The sequence below is a fragment of the Myxocyprinus asiaticus genome, chromosome 50, assembly GCF_019703515.2.
Source record: "Myxocyprinus asiaticus isolate MX2 ecotype Aquarium Trade chromosome 50, UBuf_Myxa_2, whole genome shotgun sequence".
NCBI lineage: Eukaryota > Metazoa > Chordata > Actinopteri > Cypriniformes > Catostomidae > Myxocyprinus > Myxocyprinus asiaticus.
Window position 1 is genome coordinate 13,480,381 of NC_059393.1, and position 24,407 is coordinate 13,504,787.

The following is a 24,407-nucleotide window of genomic DNA, read 5'->3' on the forward strand; positions in this document are numbered from 1 at the left end:
CACAAATGTACAGAGTGGTTATCTGAGTTACAGTAGACTTTGTCAGTTCAAACCAGTCTGGCCATTCTCTTTTGACCTCTCTCATCAAAAAGGCATTTCCATTCACAGAACTGCCGCTCACTGGATGTTTTTTTGTTTTTGGCACCATTCGGAGTGAATTCTAGAGACTGTTGTGCGTGAAAATCCCAGGAGATCAACAGTTACAGAAATACTCAAACCAGCCCATCTGGCACCAACACTCATGCCATGGTCCAAATCACTGAGATCACATTTTCTCCCCATTCTGATGGTTGATGTGAACATTAACTGAAGCTCCTGACCCGTATTTGCATGATTTTATGCACTGCTGCCACATGATTGGCTGATTAGATAATCACATGGCATGATTGTTGGTGCCAGACGGGCTGGTTTGAGTATTTCTGTAACTGCTGATCTCCTGGGATTTTCACGCACAACAGTTTCTAGAATTTACTCAGAATGGTGCCAAAAACAAAAAACATGCAGTGAGCGGCAGTTTTGCATATAAAAATGCCTTGTTGATGAGAGAGGTCAACGGAGAATGGCCAGACTGGTTCGAACTGACAAAGTCTACGGTAACTCAGATAACCACTCTGTACAATTGTGGTGAGAAGAATAGCATTCTGAGATGCGGGTTGGCTCTGTTTTGGTGGCACGAGGGGGACCTACACAAACAGGTGTGCGCTGACATGACTGCTCTGTTTTTCGCTCGCAACAGACATAGTACAGTGTTTGGTGTGGTCATGGCCTGGTTTATGATTGGGTGTTTTAACTATAGTAAGAATATTTTTTCCATACACACCTTTGAGAGGATTATATATGACAAAAAATAACGTACTTTGACAGTTTTAAAGTTTAAGGGAACACCTAATCTATTTTACTTTGGAGACATGACAATTACAGCCCACTATATGATTAAAGGTATAAAATCTTTTGTGAGAGTGAAAGGCCATTTTTGTCAGTTAATTTCCAAAGACTTTCTTTCTTTCGATCTTGCCATTAATATGTAACATCATCTTAACAAATTATTAACAAGAGTATTTACAAAAACACAAATTTTTTAATTAGTTAAACATGTTTTTTTTTTTTTTTACTTTGCTACAGAATATATTTGCTAAATGAAGCCCTAGAATAAACAATAAATATGTAAATAAATAAACATGTTTAAGGTGTATTGCAGTACTAGGAAAGGATAAAAGTACACATTTGACAGAATAAGACTGCTCTCTGCAGTTTAATAATTTCCTTTTTTTTAAGGATGAAACAATTTCATGACCATTGTGAGAAAGAAAGAAAGAAAGAAAGAAAGAAAGACAAAGTATGAAAGAAAGTCTGTTCGCGCTCACAATAGATTTTATACCTTTAATCATATAGTGTGCTGTAATTGTCATGTCTCCAAAGTAAAATAGTATAGGTGTTCCCTTAAACTTTAAAACTGTCGAAGCACATTATTTGTTGTCATATATAATCCTCTCAAAGGTGTGTACGGAAAAAATATTCTTACTGAAGTTAAAAAACTCAATCATAAACCGATCCATGACCACACCAAATCTACACTGTACTATGTCTGTCTGCCTGTGTCTGCTATAGGCTATTACATACAATAAATAATAAATATATAAATAAATAAACATGTTTAAGGTGTATTCCTGTACTAGGAAAGTACACATATTTGACACAAGAATAAGACTGCTCTCTGCAGTTTAATAATTTCCTTTTTTTTTAAGAATGAAACAATTTCATGACCATTGTGGGCAAATGAGATATTTTAAAGTTACTAATAAATCAAATATAGCTACATAGACGAGAACCTAAAAGGTAAAAATACACTTGTAAAATGTCTAATGCATTGGACACAGTGCTTTACTGTACCTGTTTGTCTGTTTTAGAATGGAACCAGTTCCAGCTTTGACCCATAATCTGACCTCAATAGATCACATTAGTCCTCACACCCTCAGAGTCAACACAAACAATATAAGCTAAAAAAAAAAAAAATGCCGGTCTACTCCCATCCACAACCTCAATTCTCTGTGTCTGAGCTCTTTTACTATGTCCAGGCAAATGTTTTCATGAACTACTCCCAAACTCAAACTTTTGCCATCCATCTATGATGAATGCATGTTGTATATTAATTGACTGACATCTGTAAGGCACTGAACTGAGGATGTAAACACACAAAAGGTAACCTAGAGGTGATAAGTCACATTTGTGTTTCATTGCATGAATGAGCACTGAATTATATACTATATACAGTATAAATGCCAATGCAATTATTATATTCACACAAACTGAAAACTACTGACTACTATTTCTGTATAAGTTTAGGCTGCTGTTAAAACAGTAGACAGAATGAAGACAGAATTTCAGCAACAAACTGAATTGTTTATTATTATTATTTACAAAATATAATAACAGGGGCAATAAATCAATATAACAGGAGCAGTAATAGATTTAAAAATAATAATAAAGTCAAACAAGCCTAGACAGTGTTTGTCTCCCTTTCATATCTTCTGAACCTTGCATAAAATTGACCATCTAAACAATTAGAAGCATCAGCAAACAAATACACATTGAAGCTAGACGTATGCAAAGAGATATGGATGAGGACATAGGCAGCTCTCAATCCTGAATAACAGAAGTTCTGGTTGTGGCACTTTGAACAAATGACAAGTCACAAATGAGGTACTACAGTGAATAAGATGAACTCAGTCTCTCTGGGTAGTGAAGGATTCTGGGGAATTGGGTGGGCTGCAAAACCTGAGAAACTTTATACAGTGAGTAGGCCACAGTAGTGTTTATGACTTTAAGGGAAAGTTCACCTAAAAATGAAAAGTCCAACACGAGGGTGAACAAATGAAGACAGAATTTTCATTTTTAGGAGAACTTTCCCTTTAAGTGTTACTACACTGGCAAATCAGGATTGCATTTGTTGGCAAAGCATTTGTGGATCATATAATCATAAACCATTCAAAAACCCTCTTCAACACTTAGTACTAAGGTACTGACGGACCAGACCGAGAGGGAAACGATCAAAGCCCTGGAGGAACTCAAGTTTTTATTGCACAAAAAGAACCTACAATAGGAAAGCCAGAATCCCAAAAAGGATTTCGTAAAACCAACAGAGCGAAGCAACTGCATTAGTAGTTCATTTGATAATATCTCTTTACAAGTTGTTTTTCTGTGTATGCTTTATCAAAAGCAACTTAAAATGACAAAAAAGGTCAGTCGTTTTTGAGTCAAGAACTACATGCAATCAAAGGAACAATGTGCATACAGGCTTGGAGTGATATGAGAGTGGAACGAAATAAGAGTGATTAAATAATGACAGAATTTTGTATTTTTGCATGAACTCCCCTTTTAACGAAGTAAATTTATTAAATTAAAAACACTCTCATTGCATGTAGCACTGCTGTAGTAGAGTCATTTATTTAGATCTGGAATGTTGTCCATTGGTGAGTCACTGTGTGAGGGACCGAGGATGTTGGATGGGCGTGGAGCAGATGGCGGAGGGCGGGCACAAGAGGCTGCTGATAACCCCAAAATCTGTGACGGCAATGGACGGGGCAACAGGGGACGGGACAGGCGAGGAAGGTAAAGAAAAGTCAAGCTGAAGCCTTCTCGAGGCAACATATTCGGTACGTACAGCATCTCCAGGAAAAGAGCCCAGCTGCAGCTGGTAAAGACCTGCTGCTGGGAGCCCTGAGTCTGGCTGGGAGGAAGGGACGGTGTGGTTACGGGAGAGCGAGGGGAAGTAAAGCTGGGTGGCTGGGGAGGCCGGGCCTGGACAATCTGTGACCAGAGTCTGGAGCACTGGTGGGAGTGGCGGAAATGGGCTGAACAACTGCTCCCCCTGCTGGCTAGAGCAAGAATCTGCATGTAGTTCACTCTCCGCGATGTCTCGCTTAGAACCTGGAAGTAAAATCGGGAAAAGGAGAAATCAAGAGATTGTGGTCAAGCATTTTAGTGAAACCACATGGTTTCTGTGGGACCATGTAAAACACTTATGCCCTCTGCAACAAAGGACAACTTTGGCAATGAATTACTTTGTTTATTCTTTTATTATAGAGCTGTTCAAATTGTATTCCAAAACCCAGAAAATGAGCATTTTCAAGCATTGCTAGATTCGCTCAGGAATTTCCGATGGGTTTTTAGAATAGTAGTTTTCAATTGAATAAAAAAACAAGGCCTATTGTTAACAACTTGAAGAGACATTCACATTTTGTTCTAGAACATAAATTACTAAGGATATCAATTGATTAAAATGTTTAATCAAATTACTTACATGATATGCTGATTAAAATAATAAATCACAATTAATCAAATGACGAATCAATATTGGCTAAAATAATTTTTTAAAGCACTTACATTGATTCTTCTGTTAAAACTCGTGTATTATTTGAGCTGTAAATTTAATAGTCGTTTTTACGGTCATTTTAGGGTTTGTTGACATAACATCATCATGGCAACGAGGTTGTAAAATTGGCTATAACTTTACACAGAAAAGGTCAGTAAGTGATTTATCACACTAAAATCATGTTTACATGCATATTGTTCATGTCTTGTGGCTATACTTTTAAAACGGTGAGTATTTTAACATAAAAAATTGGCACCCATTCACTTCCTTTTTTCAAAGAAAAGGAGGGAAGAATCAAAATACATTTTTGTGGTAAATCAACATTATGCCACAAATGCTGTCAATTGACATTAACTTGTATTGAACCCAGAATATTCCTTTAAGTGTGCCTTTAATCTATTCTGCAAATGAACAATTATACCATGTTGCGCTGTAAGAATTGTAAAAAAACTAAATAAATAATAATTTTGTTTTGTAGTAATAATTCTGCTGGAGCTGTTCTGTTACTCATGGGGGGTTTTATTTGCAGCACTCCCTGCTTTGTCTATACATTGCTGCATAGATGGGTGGGTAGTTTGCCCAGAACAGAACCATACTACCAACACCAATGGATTGCTTTAGTTGTCCATAAGTGAATTAAAATATTCATTAAAAATATTCAAATCAAGTATTTATATGACAGAAGTGGTCCTGACTAAACCTTATGTAAAGTGTTACCTATTAAAACTTTCAAAGATATTACATTACTGAAGCAGATGAGAAAAGCATTGATTAGACAATATAAAAACGGAAGCTTTTTGGAGCATCTCACTCTGACTGCATCAGGTTTCACTCATTTCCAGCATCTCTAGCAATAGGTGCTATGTTTTTAGGACACTGTGAAGTTATATGTAGTTTAAAACTTTAATAAATACGTCTCAAGACCCCTGCATTCTGGAGTGCACCATCCAGCAGTTTTTTTGAACAGCTGTCGGTTTGTTGCTTGTGCAGCTGCACGTTACCTGAACAGCTGGAGTTGTGCTGACTGCCCCCTGACAGACACTAACACCTGAAGTTGGTGCTGCAAGCTTGAATTGCTCGTTGGTAGGTATATTCCTTTTTACGTAATTTATGTACATTCAGGGGGCGTAATTAATTACGTAAATTTTTTTCTTAGCAATTTTTTAAATATAATTAATTGCACTGAATTAACATGTTAAATTGACAGCCTTATAAATTACACACCTCAAACTAATTTAAGTCATTGTGTTTTTTGCCAACAAGTTGCTAAATATGGACTACAACTACCACAACTATGTATCTGACTATTGTTTGTAATTTATGTCATTTGCAGTGCTTCATGTGAGTTGAAGCCTTACAGCCTTCATTGTAGTTAATTCCCTCATGAAAGATGTTAAGTACACAGTCTTGTACCTTCATCTTTTTGTCCGATTTTCAAATACTTTTTGCCTTCAAATCAAAGGTTGTAATGTTGCGATTCACCTTGGAGCTTGTTAGTTTGATTTATAACTTGGAACTCTTTTTAGAAAGATTTTATGAAATCCCTATGGACAAAATTAATGGGAAAAATACTTCCAGAACCAAAACAGCTAAAAAACGTGGGCAGGAACTGTTACGGTCTTCTCTAAAAACTCATTCCCATTCCCTTGGCGAATTAGCCTAGCAGGTTGTCCTACAAATTGTCGTCATGACTGAACAGCTCTATTTCCTGGGATTTCTATCTAAATCTTTCATTTTTACCTGTGTGCCTGTCAGTTTTAGGTTGTCAAAGCGCAGCAAGCTCAGGGCTTTAAGAGGAAACGCGGAGTGCGTTTCCGTCGTGGACGACCATGAAACTGAGCTGCACAGTTCAGGCTATCCTCTGGATCATGCGACCAAATGAAAGATCACGGAACATAAAGAAATGGGACAAACACAATGGGGAAAAAGCATGAAATGAAACAAACCATAACAACTCAAAAGATCATCCAGACCAAAATAAATAAAAAAATGCATTTGTGTAGGACATGAACAAATGAACATAAAATAAGTAGCTGGTGCAAGATACACAAACAAAATTAAGAAACTTTGCCACTATCGATGGTTCCATGAAGCTTATAAAAAGGTTGTTCTAACTAGCAAATCCAAAATCCAAACATACCTTGTTTATCCAGCTCCATGACTGGAGAAGGTGATGGAGTTTGGAGTTGAATGGAAGACCTACTTGGCAAACCTTGAGTGGCACCTTCCACTTCACCAAAATCTCCATCTGGCTCAGCATCCTCTCTGAGACACACATAGAAATCAATGAGGTGTCAACAGTGCTTTATCAAAGAAATATGGAAACTCTTGCTTCTACAATGCCTTTAGTGCAACAAAACCTGAAAAAAGTTCTTAGTTAAGGTTAAAAAAGAACAAAGTTGTCCCAACTTGCAGCTTATTCTGTCCAAGAACCACCCATTTAGACAGAAAAAGGCCATTTGACCGACATTTAACAACATAAAACTACTTGCTTTTTAAAATGGTGTCATCCATTTATTTGGACCAGTGGTTGGGTTTTGCCTAAAAGGACAGGTTGGAAACATGTACAATAAGGAGGTACTGTAAAAGTCAAGTTTTGCTTGTAAAATTGTTCTTGCCCTAGTAAAAAGGTGTTAAATCACAGGTCTAATTTCACATATGTTATGGGCTGACTTTGGCTCTGTAGAACAGAATGCCGTCTTGTTCTCATGATGAATATGAACAGTGATGTAACGTAATTAGATGCTTCATCTGTTTTTTGTATCAAGTTCCCACTTTACTGAATTACATGCATCCATACATCAATGTGTCACTGTATGTTATGTGATGTTGGAGCTTTTCCAAGTTCTTCAATAAGATAGTCATTTTGTTTGTATAAGGCAGCAACGTTTAAAACCCTTGTTTTGACACAATGACTACGTTACATCAGTACATGATCCTTCAACATTTTCTGGGATGCATTAGGATTTTACAGCGCCTATCACAAATCTTAGAATAGAACTGAATCTTTATATAATGCCACACAAACATGCCCAGTAGACTGTTAAGTGATGTCACCATAGAATGGTGCCTGGCATCCTCCCATCCCAAAATATGGTATTCTCCCATCCCAAAATCCAATCTTTGTTATGTTCAAAATGCAAATATACTCTGATCCTTTTTACAGATTCCAAGTTCTCTGACCCTCTTAATTTACTATTTCTTTTGCTCTGTTTTCACCTGCTATTAAGATGCATTTTAGGCAATATGTAGCAAGTGACCAAATTCTGCTCTAAATGTCATGTTTGGCTTAGATTAAATGCAAGTATAATTGGGAGAAATGGTGCACTCTTTTTTTTTTTCGTGCTTTCCTTTTGTCTTTTTACTTTTTTGCACTTTATTCACATGTAGTAATGTTGTTATGAAATCAGAGACTCTCCCCTCAAGATCCTAACACAAGTGGCCAAAAGAGATACATATTACGACCAGGTGTAAATGGTGATGTGTCTTGCTTGTCCACTTGTGATCAGATCGCCTAAAACGCATCTTAATACCAGTAAATAGAGCAGTTATTATTTTTTCAATCTTTATTGAGTACTTACAGTAAACAACAAAACAAAAAACACTAGTTTTACTCACGTGTTTCCAGATGGCAGATTGCACTTTTTCCGCCCCATCTTGGTGGCCTGCTGTGTGAAATACTCATGCCGTTCAGATTTCTTCCACATGTAATAGTACTCTACACACTCACCCACTGAGCGTGTGCGGACCTAAGAAAGAACAAATACAAGACACACTTGTGGGGCCTGGGTAGCTCAGCGAGTATTGACGCTGACTACCACTACTGGAGTCGCAAGTTCGAATCCAGTGACTCCAGCCAGGTCTCCTTAGCAACCAAATTGGCCGGTTGCTAGGGAGGGTAGAGTCACATTGGGTAACCTCCTCGTGGTCACGATTAGTGGTTCTCGCTCTCAATGGGGCGTGTGGTAAGTTGTGCGTGGATCGCGGAGAGTAGCATGAGCCTCCACATGCTGTGAGTCTCCGTGGTGTCATGCACAACGAGTCACGTGATAAGATGCGCGAATTGACTGTCTCAGAAGCGGAGGCAACTGAGACTTGTCCTCTGCCACCCGGATTGAGGTGCGTAACCGCGCCACCACGAGGACCTAGTAAGTAGTGGGAATTGGGTATTCCAAATTGGGGAGAAAAGGGGATAAAAAAAATAAAATAAAATAAAATAAAAGACACACTTATATTGACAAATTATATTGATTTCTGGATCACTAGGGATAGGAATGGTATGGAATTTAACGATTCTGGTTCCGATTCCTCAATAGTTCCATTAACGATTCTTTTAGTACTTCTGAGGAAGTAATATTTGGAAAATAGAAATGCACTTCATTATGCATTTACTCTCCTCAGCAGTCTGTTGCCAAATGATGAGGGCTTGGTTTTCCAAAGCACTAACTAGAATGAAAGCAAGTAGTACGTAATCTCTACGGCACATTTCCCAAAAGCACTGTTATCTAAGTAGCCGTAAAAATGTCCGTAAATGAACAAGATCCTCAGACCACTTGTAAGTCCTTTATGTGCAACTTAAGTTTATCAGAGACGAAGGGACGTTTCTTAAATTTTGTTAATGTATTTTGATCATTAGAGAGCCATTGTACACTGTTTCCAAGGATTAAAAGAAAGTGCTGAAAAAAAAAAAAAAAACGCATTTAAATCAACCTACTCCGCAGTCTATGTATGTGACATGACAGGCCTAAATTTACATATAAGGTAATATGGGATAACTTTATATTAGCCATCTTTTAATAAAAAAATCTTACAATAACAAGAGATCTAGTCCCAAATGAGGTCCCAAATATGTATTAAATAAAAATACTAAATAAACAAAAATTTGGTAAGTTACTTCAGTAAGACTTCCAAACGATTCAAAAGTGTTACCAATTTGAACAAGTGTAACCGATGCAAACATCATTAAATTAATTTAGTTTAAAAAAAGCATAACCGGTTCTGAATAAGAACCAGTTCTTGGTTCCCAATGCTATAGATCACGTTTCGATAATATTGAGATTTTTTTACGTTTTCAAATTGTGATATATTGCTACCTTTTACATACTTGTTTCTCATTTATCTACACTGGACGGTGCTTATCGATTTTTTTCTCCATCCTACTGTATGTTTTGAGAAAATCTTTCCAGATTCAGTATCAGAATGGTCACTCACCTTGTTGGCCTGTATGAGGTGGAAGTCCTTCCCATAGACACGGTAACCATGCTCAAAGTTTCGACACTCCTCCTCGCTCCAGGCACAAAGCTCTTCTGGAACATTTTTCAAAAATAAATTATACATATACAGTACATACTGTATATACTGAGAGGTGGACATAAAAATTACAAAGATCTGACTCTTACCACTGAAAACCTTCACATTGAAGCGATATCTTCTAAGTGCCTCTTCTGCATTGAAGTTGCACTTCACCAGTTCATAAAGAGCCTTCAAAAGACAAAGAGGGAATTAATGAATAAATGTGGTCTATAAAAGATGAAAACATGAACCACTAAAGACAATAAATACAGGTGTATCGTCACAATAAGTCTTTGACATGTTTTATTTTGCACATGATGGCCTTCTGATACCTGTTATCTATGGAGTCCCACAAGGCTCTGTTATAGGACCATTAAAAGTTGCAACTTTTCAAACACATCCTACACTTGGAATTGTGATTCAAGAAATTAGTATGGTAAAGTGTGTAATTTCTGTCCCACTAGTGTCACCAAATGGAATTGCAATAATAATGACTGTTTTAAAACAGGTTCCGCCAACACTTAGGCAAGTTTAAGCTTAAAAATAAAGCCACTTCTGACTCACACAGCAAGTAATATATATTGGTGCTGAAAGTGCAGTCCTACATGTATATGATTCAACCTAACCTGCTCATTATCTTTGACTATGTCTTCTGTGGTCAAAGTGTTTATAGCTCCATTTTCACTCCCTTTTCTCTGGACCATAAACAAAAACTCCTCTACAGCTGGAATGGACAGCACACCGGGGGTCCACAATAACTGGTCCTTATTCTCGTAGGCTGTGGATAACAGTTACAGAACAGGTGTGGGTCACAGGGGACTTCGTAAGTCGATTATGCAGAACAAACCAGCAAAACACTGAAGCCAGTGTAAAAGATACTGACATGAGAAGACACTCACCTCTTTCATTAAAAGTGTGTGAAGAGAGAGAAGGAATTGTAGCCTGATACTGGGGGCCCACCATGATGTCCTTAAAACCAAAACATGGCACAAAAGCATTCTTAAATATGTTCTTTTCCCCATTAACCTGTCATTTAAATCACATACAAAAAATGGATAGTTCCGGTCCTGGATACTGATTGGTCTCTTTTACATGTTGTAGCACGGCCTCTCATACCTTATTGCTTAATTAGAGAAATGTTATTTTACAATCACATCATACATTTCTTTATTATAATGGAGTGTGTGGTTTACCACACTCTTTTTTTTTACTTCTAATGATTGTCAGCCCATTACATGACAAATTTTTTACCTTGCGTCCATCGCTGGAGGGGATCGAGGTGCTTTCTGTGTCATCTTCTGAGGAGCTGACTGAAGTGTCTTTGTCATCACCTGAGAGCCAGCCCAAGCATTATTTTTTTTTTTAATGAAAATACAATTTCAAAACAAATAAAAAACACAAAATCTTTTATTGTGGTAACCATGAAATAGTTCATCCAAAAATAACATTTCTCTCATCATTTACTCACCCTCTTGCCATCCCAGATGTGTATGACTTTCTTTCTTCAGCTCTGTAGGTCCATTCAATGCAAGTGAATGGTGACCAGAACTTTGAAGCTCCAAAAAAGACATAAAAAATAATCCATTTGACTCCAGTGGTTTAATCAATGTCTTCAGAAGTGATATAAGTGTCGGTGAGAAGCAGGTCAATATTTTTTACTATAAATTCTCCTCCCTGCCCAGTAGGTGGCGATATGCATGGAGAATGTGAATCGCCAAAAAACAAAAGAAGAATGTGAAAGTGAAAGTGGAGATTTATGGTAAAAAAAGAACTTAAATATTGATCTGTTTCTCAACCACACTTATCATTTCGCTTCTTTCACTTGCATTGTATGGACCTACAGAGCAGAAATATTCTTCCAAAAATCTTTGTTTGTGTTCAGCTGAAGAAAGAAAGTCATACACATCTGGGATGGCTTGAGGGTGAGTCATTTTTTGGGTGAACTATTCCTTTAAGGAGAAGCAGAATGTTGACCAAACGCAAGCAGAATATGGAGATATATTGCAGACAGAAAGCGAATCATTACTGATTGTGATTAAGCTCCAGATATGAAATTTAATCAAGCTGTAAAAAGAAATCATAACACGATAAATATAACTTTTAGCACTGTGGATTTCTAGAAAGTAGAGTCTTGTTAAAACATTTTCAGTAATGTTTGAAAAATGTATAGAAATAATTTTCACACATTCAATATTGAAATAGTTTATGTTTATTTCATTCTTTGTTTAGATTATCATAGTTTTAAACATGCAGTAACTTGTATTTTTAGTATGTATTTTCATAGTTTCATATTGAAAGTCTGGGTCTGGGACAATAAAACAGTAAAATCTAAAATCAGTTTTAATGAGACTTTATATAACAAAAAGAAAAGTTGAAATCCGTTAGTTTTCATTAAAATTCCCAAACTAATGAAACACCTTACTCTGAATTTAGAGCACTTTGGCTTAGTACACAGTGGCAGCCCAAATCCAGTTTTAAGTGTATCCAACTCAAATTCGTTTTTGTAGTCTGAACAGAATAATGTGTCAAAAAGAATCCGATTTTTGTAACAAAAAAAAAAAGAAAAAAAATTATACCATGGTCTGTTCTAATATTCGATTATGATTGGCTGGAATGTGTGCAGTTCAAACCATTGAATGCACAGGTAGTTCCAGTCAGTTTTAATCACCGTTCGATATTAAATCGCTGTTTGTAACCATAGCAACATAACATTACAGAGCAAGCAGTGTGAGCTATAGCAATTGAAAACATTCCCTAACCACTTTCATCAGCATAGCTAATATAATGGAATTCAGCTTGTTTGGCACAGAGGGTGAGGGAAGGAAATCAGGACCTATTAAATGCATCTTTCGCTGTCCAGCAAGGCGATGCAAGATGATTTAAACTGTAACGTGTTGTGTGTATTATGTTTCTGTGCTGAAGTGCCGCCTATAGCCACTAGAGCCCCCCCGCGCTCACACGTCTCAATGCTGAATCGACGCAAATGCTGAAGGGGAAGCGCTGTTGTTTACAAAACGCAGGTGAAGGCGTTTGTGCGGTGAAGCGATACCGTGCAGGGACAAATTGCGATTTCATTCATTCGGTCAATCGTGCAGTGTCTCAGAGGTACAAATCTGCAGGTTCCAGAGTGTGTTTTGAATGGGTTTCCCCTTATTATACAGTAAGTGCTACTTTAACTGTCACATTTACATTTGTAATGTCGGTTTTTCCACATTAATGTGAAAATCACAATGAATAAAAATGAAATAGTACATTTTCTCTGGAGTGCCAACCCCTCTATATTATATGGATATTATTATTTCTGGATGCACAGTTTTGACCAAGTGTGTGGTCGCACTACTTTTTCTCTGTGCCTGATTTAGAACAGGCGGAGCTGCAGATCTAACGGCACTTAGATAAAATTAACAGTTATTTTTTATTCTTCCAGTCAAAATTATTCTTCATGTCAGGTGGTTCTTCGCCTCTACGTCGTGCATTTAAAATCGTTTAACACACACCTAGCCATAGACAGTCTGAACTGTCAGATCAGAATTCAAGTAACTTTTTCACTCTTTGGGACACTACGCAGTTGTTGTAGAAGAAATTCGCTTGGCAAAGGTAATACGATATGTCACTGTTATAACGCTAAGGTTCGGATTAAAAACTATTTGGAATTGTGTGTAGTGCGAACAAAGTCTTAATTGCTTTAAAATATATCAATTAACCATAAAGCAAAGAATGGAGGCAACCAGCACTGACACTTACAAGAATATTCCAGTTGAGAGCACAATAATTGTAATTGTGTGTGATGTCATACCTCGTAAGTTACATTGTAAGAGGTCAGGTGCATGAGACGTGACAGCGAGTGTGATGTCATCAGCAGAGGAATGGTTGTTTTCATCCTTCTCTCCTGAGAATACATCTTTACCTATCTGAACCTACAGAAAGACTTTGATTTCATTATCCAAGAGACTCTGAAGTACATAAAGTATTAGTCACTTGTTTCTACTGAAAGCTCTTAACAAAACAAAGACTAAAGATAACATCTACAATACAAGATTTTCCAGAGAAATTAGTACAAACTCAGTCTGGAAGTGCTGTGTTTTGAAATTATGAAGTTGAATGGATTTGTAAAGGGCAAAGAAAATGTTGGGAATAGTGCCACAAGCACATGGTGATTCCAACTGTTGTTCATTTTTCTGAAAATTGTGTCTAAAATGCTGTTTAATTTCTTTGTAAGGGCCTCTTTTCTTCGTGTCATGTCTAATTTAGTTCTCAGACAAAATCTATTTTCTTCCATGCAACATTCTGAAAAATGTTCACCTTATCAGAGAATAAAAAGATATACACTAATATTCAGTCAACTAAGAAATTACAGAAGTTATTATTAAAGGTGAAGTGTGTGACTTTAATATAAAATTTAAAAAAAATACTCACAGCACGGTCTGATTTCTGAATAAATGACTCTTATCGGCCCATTCTTTTGAATCTACAGTCGAAAACATTCAGCTCAACCAGTGTAGTCTGATTCCCGAATGAATGGCTCTTATCAGGCAAATCTTTTGAATCTACAGAGCACAACATACAGTGCAACCAGTGTAGCCTGATTCCCAAACGAATGACTCTTATCAGCTGGTTCTTTTGAATCCATAGGGTGAAACATACTGCACGACCAGTGTAGTCTGATTCCGAAACAAATAACTCGTATCAGCCAATTCTTATGCATCTACAGTGTGAAACATACAGAGCGACCAGTGTAGTCCGATTCCTGAACGATTGACTCTCATCAGCCGATTCTTTTGAATCTACAGTGGGAAACATACAGATCGACCAGTGTAGTCCGATTCTTGAACGAATGACTCTCATCAGTCGATTCTTTGGAATCTACAGTGCGAAACATACAGTAGTCCGATTCTCCAACCGACAACAAGAATAATTTTTTTAAATCTTTGTCTAATTTCAAGCATGGAAATCATCACCATATGGTTACATTTAGAGTATTTCTGTAAATAAGGTGACAGTCACCTTGTCCAGTGTCATTTCAGGCAGACTGGCTGCCAGCTCATTAGGCTCCCGTTGTTGCTGCAGGACAGGATCAGGCATGTTGTACCCATAAAGTGCCAGCAACTGCTCAAGTGACATCTCACCACCCTGTGAACAGGTCATCAAAACATAAATTACAGAAATTGTATCTTTTTTATAAATTGGAACTTTATACAGACGTTTTACAATGAAAATACAGTAACATCATGTGAACGTCTTGAGTCAACAGGTCTTAAGTAGAGTGCCAAGGAAAGTTAACACTCACTGAGTGGGACTGGGTTGCCATCTTTGCTGTCTGCCTTCGCAGGGCCGCCAGGCTCCTGTCCTGCTGCTCTAGGAACGTGGTTGGCCGGTGAAAGGCCTCCAGTGGCACTGCATAGCCCTGGTGGAAAATGTCTACACGACTGTGGCGTTGGTCCTTGGAGCCCATTCGAACAGCTTAAGCACGTCACATGATAGTAGGCAATAAGAAATAAAATTCAAAATACTGTATTAACTGTATTAAATAACTTGAGCTTGGATGTAGTGGTTACAAATAGTGATATATTGGACAGGCTGTTATTTCGCAAACTATATTTTGCTATTGGCTTACAACCATGTACGCTTGGTCGGTGTCAACGTAAACCTATTTTTTCAGTACATTTTGTGTAAACACTTCGTAAAATAAGCACTCGTTACATTTCAACAATTTTGCTGTCATTAAATTATATTAAGTATATGGGAATTATATCAGCCACCATGCTCTCTAGATATTGGTATCCTGAGTCATTGAAAAACCCATATCGGTTGACGAATAGTTACAACATCTTAATTCCCCCTGATAAATACATTTATGGCAGGGAAAAACTAAATAAATCAGTGTCAATAAAATTATGCACTTACAATGAAAAGGTAATGGCCTAAACGTATATGTGATGAAACACAAATAACACCGGAAAATGTCAAGTTACTACAGTTTAATTGAAGAAAAAAGAACTCTATGGAATTTTGGTGGAAACTATGTTTACCATGGCACATTTTTGTAAAGTGAAATATGCTGAAAATTACTAGATCTACAACTATATCATTAGAATTAGAAATGTTCATAGATATTTAAGTCATATAACAATTCTCCCTTGGAGAACATACAGTATTTTTGAGCATAATTCACCATGTCCACCATATTAAACATTTCTAAATCTGGTCTAAAAAGGCAGTCAAGATTATTTAAAGGGATAGTTCACCCAAAAATGAAAATTATCTCATAATTTACTCACCTTCATGCCATCCCAGATGTGTATGACTTTCTTTCTTCTGCAGAACACAAATGAAGATTTTTAGAAGAATATCTCAACTCTGTAGGTCCATACAATGCAAGTGAAAGGTGACCAGAACTTTGAAGCTCCAAAAAGCACATAAAGGCAGCATAAAAGTAACCCATAAGACTCCAGTGGTTAAATCCATGTCTTCAGAAGTTATATGATATTTAAGTCTTTTTTACAATAAATCTCCACTTTAACTTTCCCATTCTTCTTTTGTTTTTGGTGATTTGCATTCTTCGTGCATATCGCTACCTACTGGGCAGGGAGGAGAGTTAATAGTAAAAAAAGGACTTAAATATTGATCTGTCTCTCCCCCACACCTATCATATCACTTCTGAAGGCATAGATTTAACCAATGGAGTCTTATGGATTACTTGTATGCTGCCTAAATGGCCACCAAAGTTTTGGTCACAATTCACTTGCACTGTGAGGACCTACAGAGCTGAAATATTCTTCTAAAAATCTTTGTGTTCTGCAAAAGAAAGGAAGTCATACACATCTGGGATGGCATGAAGGTGAGTAAATGATGAGAGAATTTTCATTTTTTGGTGAACTATTCCTTTAAACACATCAAATGAACAAAAAGTTTTTTTTTCCTTTGGTTTTTTGCCTCATCATATCTGCTAAAACGCATCTACCTAGGACTTAACTGAAGTAGAAATAAGTAATACCATTACTATGAGACATGTTCTAGCTATGTAGATATGTTCTCTCTAGATAGGTTTCACTTCTTTAAAACAGTTAAAAAATATATGATAACACCTAGAAATATTCTCTTTAACTCATAAAGCAAATGCTCTCTAAGAAAAATAACATACATAAAATATTTTGAGCATAATTCACCATGTTCACCATTAAACATTTCTAAATCTCATTTTAAGGTGACTCAAGGCACTCGAGTTTATGTAAATACCACAAACATGTATTTTCACTTTCGTATTTACAACAGTTAAAACGCATTCGTATAGGACTAAACAGAGCTTTACTGAAGTTTGCAGTTGAAGCTATGGTGGTTGCCATGGTATATTTTTGCAAGGGGTAATATACTGAAAGTTCCTAGATTTATGGCAATAACATTACTATGAGACATGTTCTAGCAATCTAGAAATGTTCTCTCTAGATATACTTTACTTCTTCATAACTAGTAAAACTATAATAATAATAACAACCTATAAATCTTCTCTATTACTCTTTTCAGGAAAAATGACTTTATAACATATTTTTCAGCAAAATCCACCATGTTCACCATGTAAAAAATGTCTGAATCTGGCCTCAAAGGCAATCAAACATGCGTGAAGTTGCTTTTTTATTTCTTTATAACAGTTAAAATGCATTTGTATATTACTATTCTGATCTTTTCTAAAGTTTACAGGTACAACTATGGTTACCATGGCCAATTTTTGTAAGGGGTAGCCTAATATCCTGAAAAATTATTAGATCTATAGCAATATCGTTACTATGGGACATGTTCTGGACATCTTTATATTAAAATTATAAAATAGCACCTATACATATTCTCTTTTACTTTTTCCCCTTAGAAATAAAAGACTTAATTACATATTTTTTTTTAGCATATTCCACCATGTTCACCATAATAAACATCTCTAAAAGTGGTCTAAAAGGCAATCAAGAGTATTTAAACATGCATAAAGCTTATTTTACCATTTCTTTATACAGTTGAAGTCAGAAGTTTACATACACCTTAGCCAAATACATTTAAACTCAGTTTTTCACAATTCCTGACATTTATTCGTAGAAAACATTCCCTGTCTTAGGTCAGTTAGGAACACTACTTTATTTTAAGTATGTGAAATGTCAGAATAATAGTAGAGAGAATGATTTATTTCAGCTTTTATTTCTTTCATCACATTCCCAGTGGGTCAGAAGTTTACATACACTTTGTTAGTATTTGGTAGCATTGCCTTTAAATTGTTTAACTTGGGTCAAATGTTTTGGGTAGCCTTCCACAAGCTTCTCACAATATATTGCTGAAATTTTGGCCCATTCCTCCTGACAGAACTGGTGTAACTGAGTCAGGTTTGTAGATCTCCTTGCTCACACGCGATTTCTGCCCGCACATTTTCTATCGGATTGAGGTCAGGGCTTTGTGATGGCCACTCCAGTACCTTGACTTTGTTGTCCTTAAGCCATTTTGCCACAACTTTGGGGTACGCTTGGGGTCATTGTCCATTTGGAAGAACCATTTGCGGCCGAGCTTTAACTTCCTGGCTGATGTCTTGAGATGTTGCTTCAGTATATCCACATAATTTTCCTTCCTCATGATGCCATCTATTTTGTGAAGTGCACTAGTCCCTCCTGCAGCAAAGCACCCCCACAACATGATGCTGCCACCCCCCTGCTTCACAGTTGGGATGGTGTTCTTCAGCTTGCAAGCCTCACCCTTTTTCCTTCAACATAACGATGGTCATTATGGCCAAACAGTTCAATTTTTGTTTCATCAGACCAGAGGATATTTCTCCAGAAAGTAAGATCTTTGTCCCCATGTGCACTTGCAAACTGTAGTTTGGCTTTTTTATGGCGGTTTTGGAGCAGTGGCATCTTCCTTGCTGAGCAGCCTTTCAGGTTATGACGATATAGGACTCGTTTGACTGTGGATATAGATACTTGTCCACCTGTTTACTCCAGCATCTTCACAAGGTCCTTTGCTGTTGTTCTGGGATTGATTTAAACTTTTCGCACCAAACTACGTTCATCTCTAAGAGACAGAATGCGTCTCCTTCCTGAGTGGTGTGATGGCTGCGTGGTCCCGTGGTGTTTTTACTTGCATACTATTGTTTGTAAAGATGAACGTGGTACCTTCAGACATTTGGAAACTGCTCCCAAGGATGAACCAGACTTGTGGAGGGCCACATTTTACTTTCTGAGGTCTTGGCTGATTTCTTTTGATTTTCCCATGATGTCAAGCAAAGAGTTATTGAGTTTGAATGTAGGCCTTAAAATACATCCACAGGTACACCTACAATTCAGTACACCTCCTATCAGAAGCTAATTGGCTAAAGGCTTGACATAATTTTCTGGAATTTTCCAAGCTGCTTAAAGGAACAGTTAACTAACTTAGTGTATGTAAACTTCTGACCCACTGGAATTGTGATATAGTCATTTAAAGGTGAAACAATCTGTCTGTAAACAAATGTTGGAAAGATTTCTCATGTCATTCACAAAGTAGATGTCCTAAACAACTTGCCAAAACTATAGTTTGCTAATATGAAATCTGTGGAGTGGTTAAAAAATGAGTTTTAATGACTTCAGCCTTAGTGTATGTAAACGTTTGTCTTCAACTGTAATTATCTAGATGTTTTACTTCTTTATAACAGTTAAAATTAATATTTAAAACACATAGAAATCGTGTGTTTCACACATATGATAAAATCTCTCTTGGAGAAACGACTTTATTGTGCATAATTCACCATGTGCTCCACATTTAACACCCTTAATCTGATCTCAACGGCAATCAAGAGTATTTAAACATGCACAAAGTTTATTTTTCACGTCTTTATATCTTTTAAAATGCATCTTTACTGAAGTTTGCATAGAGCGTTTCCTCGCACTGGGCGCTTTCCTGCGAGTCAGTGCTGAACATTTGCACAGGGACTGAACCGGTGCGAGAAGGAAACAGTTTTAGGGAAGTCGAGGAGTAAGTGGCAGCCTTTCAAGTCACTTTAAAAACTTTAGACCTGCCACCCGTACCGCTCCGGCCACACCTGGGACGCAGTTCAGCACCACCGTTCACGTCGGTCTCCTATTGTTTCGTGTGGCGCACGAGCTGGCAATTAAACGCAACGCTCGTGAACGCGTCCAGAGAGAGAGAGAGAAAGAGAGAGAGAGAGAGAGAGAGGGAGAGAGTGTGTGAGAGAGAGAGAGAGAGAGAGAGAGAGAGATAGCGCGAGAAGCGCAACTTCCTCCTTATTAATGAACGTTTATCTTTGCCGTTTTCTTGGTCGGTCGGGCAGACGGCCAGGGTCTTAAGCTGTCTGTTAACGCGCGACTCGCGGTTAAAGTTTAACGGAACGGTCGGATAATTTAATCGTTGTGTTGTTCTTCCCCTCGAGCCCCGCAGCTTACTTACCTCCGCCATTCCGATTCTGCGCAAGCGGAGGAATGCCCGGATGTTGTGTAGGACGATTCGAACTCCTATTGAACTTACATTCTAATAAACTAACATTGATAATAGTGACTAAACCATATAATAGAGTCAGTTAATCATGTAGGGTTTACACGTACAGTGTGTATATCTGTACTGAACTGAAATTGTAAATTAATTATGGGTCGGTTTTAAAATTCTTTATAACTGAAATAAATGTTTCAAAGTCTCTTGGTAATACAAACCAGCGTGTATTAATAAGCCTATTGTTTATAATTTTCCTTTTTCTAAACTCTACTTTCTATATATTATTATAAAAATGTATATTTACATTTGGATATTTGAATGCCCTGTAATGAACAAAGATGTCAGTAAATATTCATATTATGAACGTTTCCTTTTTGGGGGGGGTGAATTATCTCTTTAAAAAAAACTATATTGATTGTAAATATTGTGAGCATAACCCCCTCAATATGTTGGTTGGATGGAAAAGGGTCCATTTTCTGCTTAAGTAACTTTATGTAAACATGTTTCTTTTTAAAAAAGTTAAAAATGCATTTGTTTAGGACTACAGAGCCTATAGAGTCTATGAAAAACTATGGTTACCATGCCAAATTTTTGTAAGGAGTAATATACTTTTTAAGTATAGCAATACTATATGACATTTTCTAGATATCAAGAAATATTCTCTCCAGATAAAGGCCCCTCGGGGTAAAAGGCTCCATTAATTTTATTTTCTCCCAAAACACTAAATAGCAACAAAAACTATCACAGGACTTTCCTAAACACTTGTTTGTCACTATACACTGAAAAATGTTCCTGATCCATGAGATCTTTGCGTGTAATGTCTAAAGGTTGATATTGATCATATTTTTTATATTTTTTTAAATGTTGCAATTTATGTAGCTAATGAAAAAACACATTTCTTTTGAGACAAAATACTTATTTATCATTTTCAGTTTTGTTAAAGGTCATTAAATCAAACATTTATCAATAACTGTCCAATAAGTGAAAGGATAGTATTTGGGGTAAAAAGCCCCCCTGTTGCAGGGGCTAAAGGCCCCTATTAAACACATTATTTTTTAAAGTGGGGCGAAGAGTGGGCTCACATTGACTCATCCAATCATAATAGAGATTAGTTTGTTTATAGAATAATTGAGATGTAAAAAAATGCCAAATGTGTTTGAAATTAACAGGAAATTGTTGACTTTTTCTGATGCAGTTATTTTGAGTACGCATCATCTTAATTTGTTACTTAAAAAAGCATCTTGCTGTCTCAAAATTATTTGCATTAGTTGACAAATTGTGCCCTATAACTACTGTCCCTTTATCTACACAATATCATTTAAACCCCTATTTTTTTATCTTGATACATTTTGTGACCAGAATAAAAGCCAAATTCCATTCTTATTTTTAACTGTAACAATGATAAATATCTTCCTTTTACTCATTTGAGAAACAAAACAAAAATTACTTTACATAACAAAAATGACTATATACAATTCTTGAGCATAATTAACCATGTTCACCATAGTCACTTTCATCAGTTTTACTCAATCCTCCCATGTTCATTTAACTTAAAAAACTGTGTTGATTAAACTAAAACATTTTCTTGTCAGTTTTACTTAATCTGTTTGTGCTTGGATGACAAGAATGTTTGGTTAACTGAAACTGGGCAGAGGATTTCTAGTTCACAGCTTGCTTTGCATGGGACTCGACAGGTGGATTATATGTTTAAATTTAGTGTTATTTTATGTATCTTTGTGCAAGAAGAATATAAAAGGGGGAGATGTGTTAGTGATGTTATGTTGAGATTCAGATGAATTTCTATTGTTGTAATTTTGGGGGTTACAATCATGGTGAAGAGTGGAGCTTGAGGCTAGTTTGAGGACCAAAACTACATACTGCATATTGAACAACTGCTATGCTAACTAAAGCATAGTAACCAAATTGCTCTCAGTAGTACTTCCAACTTGGTTATAAAAATGGATGGAAAAAGGTCCATATACTATTTAATTTCTTTATGTAAATGTGTTAATTCTTCACTTCTTTGCAACAAATAAAACACATTTGTACAAGACTATACAGAGGCTTGCTGAAGTTTGCAGTTAAAACTAGATTACTATGCCACATTTTCTAAGGGGTAATATACCTACTAAAAGTATAGCAATACTATGAGACATAATCTAGATATCTATAAATATTCTCTCCAGATAAGTTTCACTTTTAAATTTTAAAATTTTAAAATCTTCTCTTTCACTCATATAACAAAGACCCCCATGGAAAAATGTATTTATTACATATTTTCTTTTAACATAATTCACCATGTTCATCATATTAAACATTCCTGAATCTGGCATCAAAGGCAGTCGAGAGTATTTCTACATGTATTTGCATAAAGTTTATACATGCAAGGTGGAACTGTTACTAACTGGAGCCAGCTGGTAAGTGATAGCTGTGTGGTATGTGTAAAACCTCACTCCCCTGGCATCAAGAGGTGCACTAGTAGCGACTGACACTAGAGGCTGTAGCCCCTTCAAAATCTGTTTGGAGTGGGTTGAGCAGGACCGGTTACAAAGGTATGACCCCCTCAATATCTATGTTGGTTACAACTTTTGGAATGAAAGCGGATGGAAAAGGGTCCTGCTGTTTCAGTAACTTTATGCAAACATGCTTCTTATTCCCCTCTTTTAACAGTTAAAACGCATCTGCATAGGACTGTATGGAGCTTTGCGTAGTTTAATATTGTGAATATTGGAGGGGCATGACCCCCTCAATGTCTATGCTGGTCACAACCATCTGCAGTTTAAGTAACTCTATGCAAAAGAAGTTACCACCGAATATCTGACTATAGTGAGAAATGGAAAGACAATTTTAAAATAATTGGAATAGGCATTAAGAAATATAAAGGTGGAGATGGGGAGGTGGAGGGAAAAATCTTTGCCAGTGCGAGGGAAGCAGCTGCTTATATATCCTTATGATCTGAAAAATTAAAATTCTTATATTTTAAAATTATATATATATATATACACACCGATCAGCCACAACATTAAAACCACCTGACTAATATTGTGTAGGTCCCCCTCGTGCCGCCAAAACAGCACCAACCCGCATCTCAGAATGCTATTCTTCTCACCACAATTGCACAGAGCGGTTATCTGAGTTACCGTAGACTTTGTCAGTTCAAACCAGTCTGGCCATTCTCTGTTGACCTCTCTCATCAACAAGGCATTTCCATCCACAGAACTGCCGCTCACTGGATGTTTTTTGTTTTTGGCACCATTCTGAGTAAACTCTAGAGACTGTTGTGTGTGAAAATCCCAGAAGATCAGCAGTTACAGAAATACTCAAACCAGCCCATCTGGCATCAACAATCATGCCATGGTCCAAATCACTGAGATCACATTTTCTCCCCATTCTGATGGTTGATGTGAACATTAACTGAAGCTCCTGACCCGTATCTGCATGATTTTATGCATTGCACTGCTGCCACACGATTGGCAGATTAGATAATCACATGGATGATTGTTGGTGCCAGAAGGGCTGGTTTGAGTATTTCTGTAACTGCTGATCTTCTGGGATTTTCACACACAACAGTCTCTAGAATTTACTCAGAATGGTGCCAAAAACAAAAAACATCCAGTGAGCGGCAGTTCTATGGATGGAAACGCCTTGTTGATGAGAGAGGTCAACAGAGAATGGCCAGACTGGTTCAAACTGACAAAGTTTATGGTAACTCTGATAACCACTCTGTACAATTTTGTTGAGAAGAATACTATTCTGAGATGTGGGTTGGTGCTGTTTTGGTGGCATGAGGGGGGCCTACACAATATTAGCAGGTGGTGTGTGTGTGTATATATATATTATTATTATTATTATTATTATTATTTATTTTTTATTTTTTTGAATGAATGTCTATCTTGGTTACAACTTTGGTAACAAAAGTGGATGGAAAATGGTCCACATGCTGCTTAAGTCAGATTTAAATTGCAAACATTTATAACACATGCAACTATTTATGTTATTCTAAAACTTGGTAACCCAAAACTAAAAGCCCCAGATGTTCACAAGAGAAACTTCTAATAAACAGTTTATTGCTATAGATCTTAATTTGTATATAAAAAGCCTGATTTACAAGGGAACATCGAATTGAATGCTCACAGACACTGTTGTTTTGACATTGGACAGTGTGTAGACTCCATGTGATCTGTTCAAATTGGCAAGGATGAAGGGGGGAGTGGCAAGTGTGTTGCTCACAGATAAACTCATTATGTGTATCAGTTCAGGTTGTCCTTTTGCCCTGATGTTAGAAACACTA

The 24,407-nt window shown here is 36.8% G+C and overlaps 2 protein-coding genes across 4 annotated transcripts in view; one reads left to right on the top strand and one right to left on the bottom strand.

The window, feature by feature from the left end:
- LOC127439298 (C2 calcium-dependent domain-containing protein 4C-like) overlaps window positions 1-21,433 on the top strand; it is a 416,605-nt gene extending 395,172 nt beyond the window's left edge. The window contains exon 3 of the transcript XR_007896895.1: window positions 21,060-21,433. The gene's annotated coding sequence lies outside the window, so the exon portion shown is untranslated. The remainder of the gene's footprint in view (window positions 1-21,059) is intronic.
- Window positions 3,429-20,093, bottom strand: LOC127439300 (mesoderm induction early response protein 2-like). Of its 3 annotated transcripts, XM_051695548.1 has the most exons (13): window positions 20,075-20,093; window positions 14,952-15,124; window positions 14,669-14,794; window positions 13,461-13,581; window positions 10,916-10,995; window positions 10,564-10,633; window positions 10,291-10,442; window positions 9,772-9,853; window positions 9,584-9,678; window positions 7,991-8,121; window positions 6,513-6,637; window positions 6,113-6,233; window positions 3,429-3,927 (listed from the first exon to the last, which is right to left on the bottom strand). In XM_051695548.1, the coding sequence occupies exons 2-12, from the start codon at window positions 15,114-15,116 to the stop codon at window positions 6,154-6,156; spliced, it is 1,227 nt and encodes a 408-aa protein (XP_051551508.1). In that variant the 5' UTR covers window positions 15,117-15,124; window positions 20,075-20,093; the 3' UTR covers window positions 3,429-3,927; window positions 6,113-6,153. The 3 variants fall into 3 exon arrangements, with proteins under 3 accessions (XP_051551508.1, XP_051551509.1, XP_051551510.1); XM_051695549.1 differs by lacking the exon at window positions 20,075-20,093 and having other exon boundaries at window positions 9,584-9,675; window positions 14,952-15,957; XM_051695550.1 differs by lacking the exons at window positions 3,429-3,927; window positions 6,113-6,233; window positions 6,513-6,637; window positions 20,075-20,093 and adding an exon at window positions 6,853-6,913 and having other exon boundaries at window positions 14,952-15,957.
- Window positions 21,434-24,407: the final 2,974 nt, after the last annotated feature.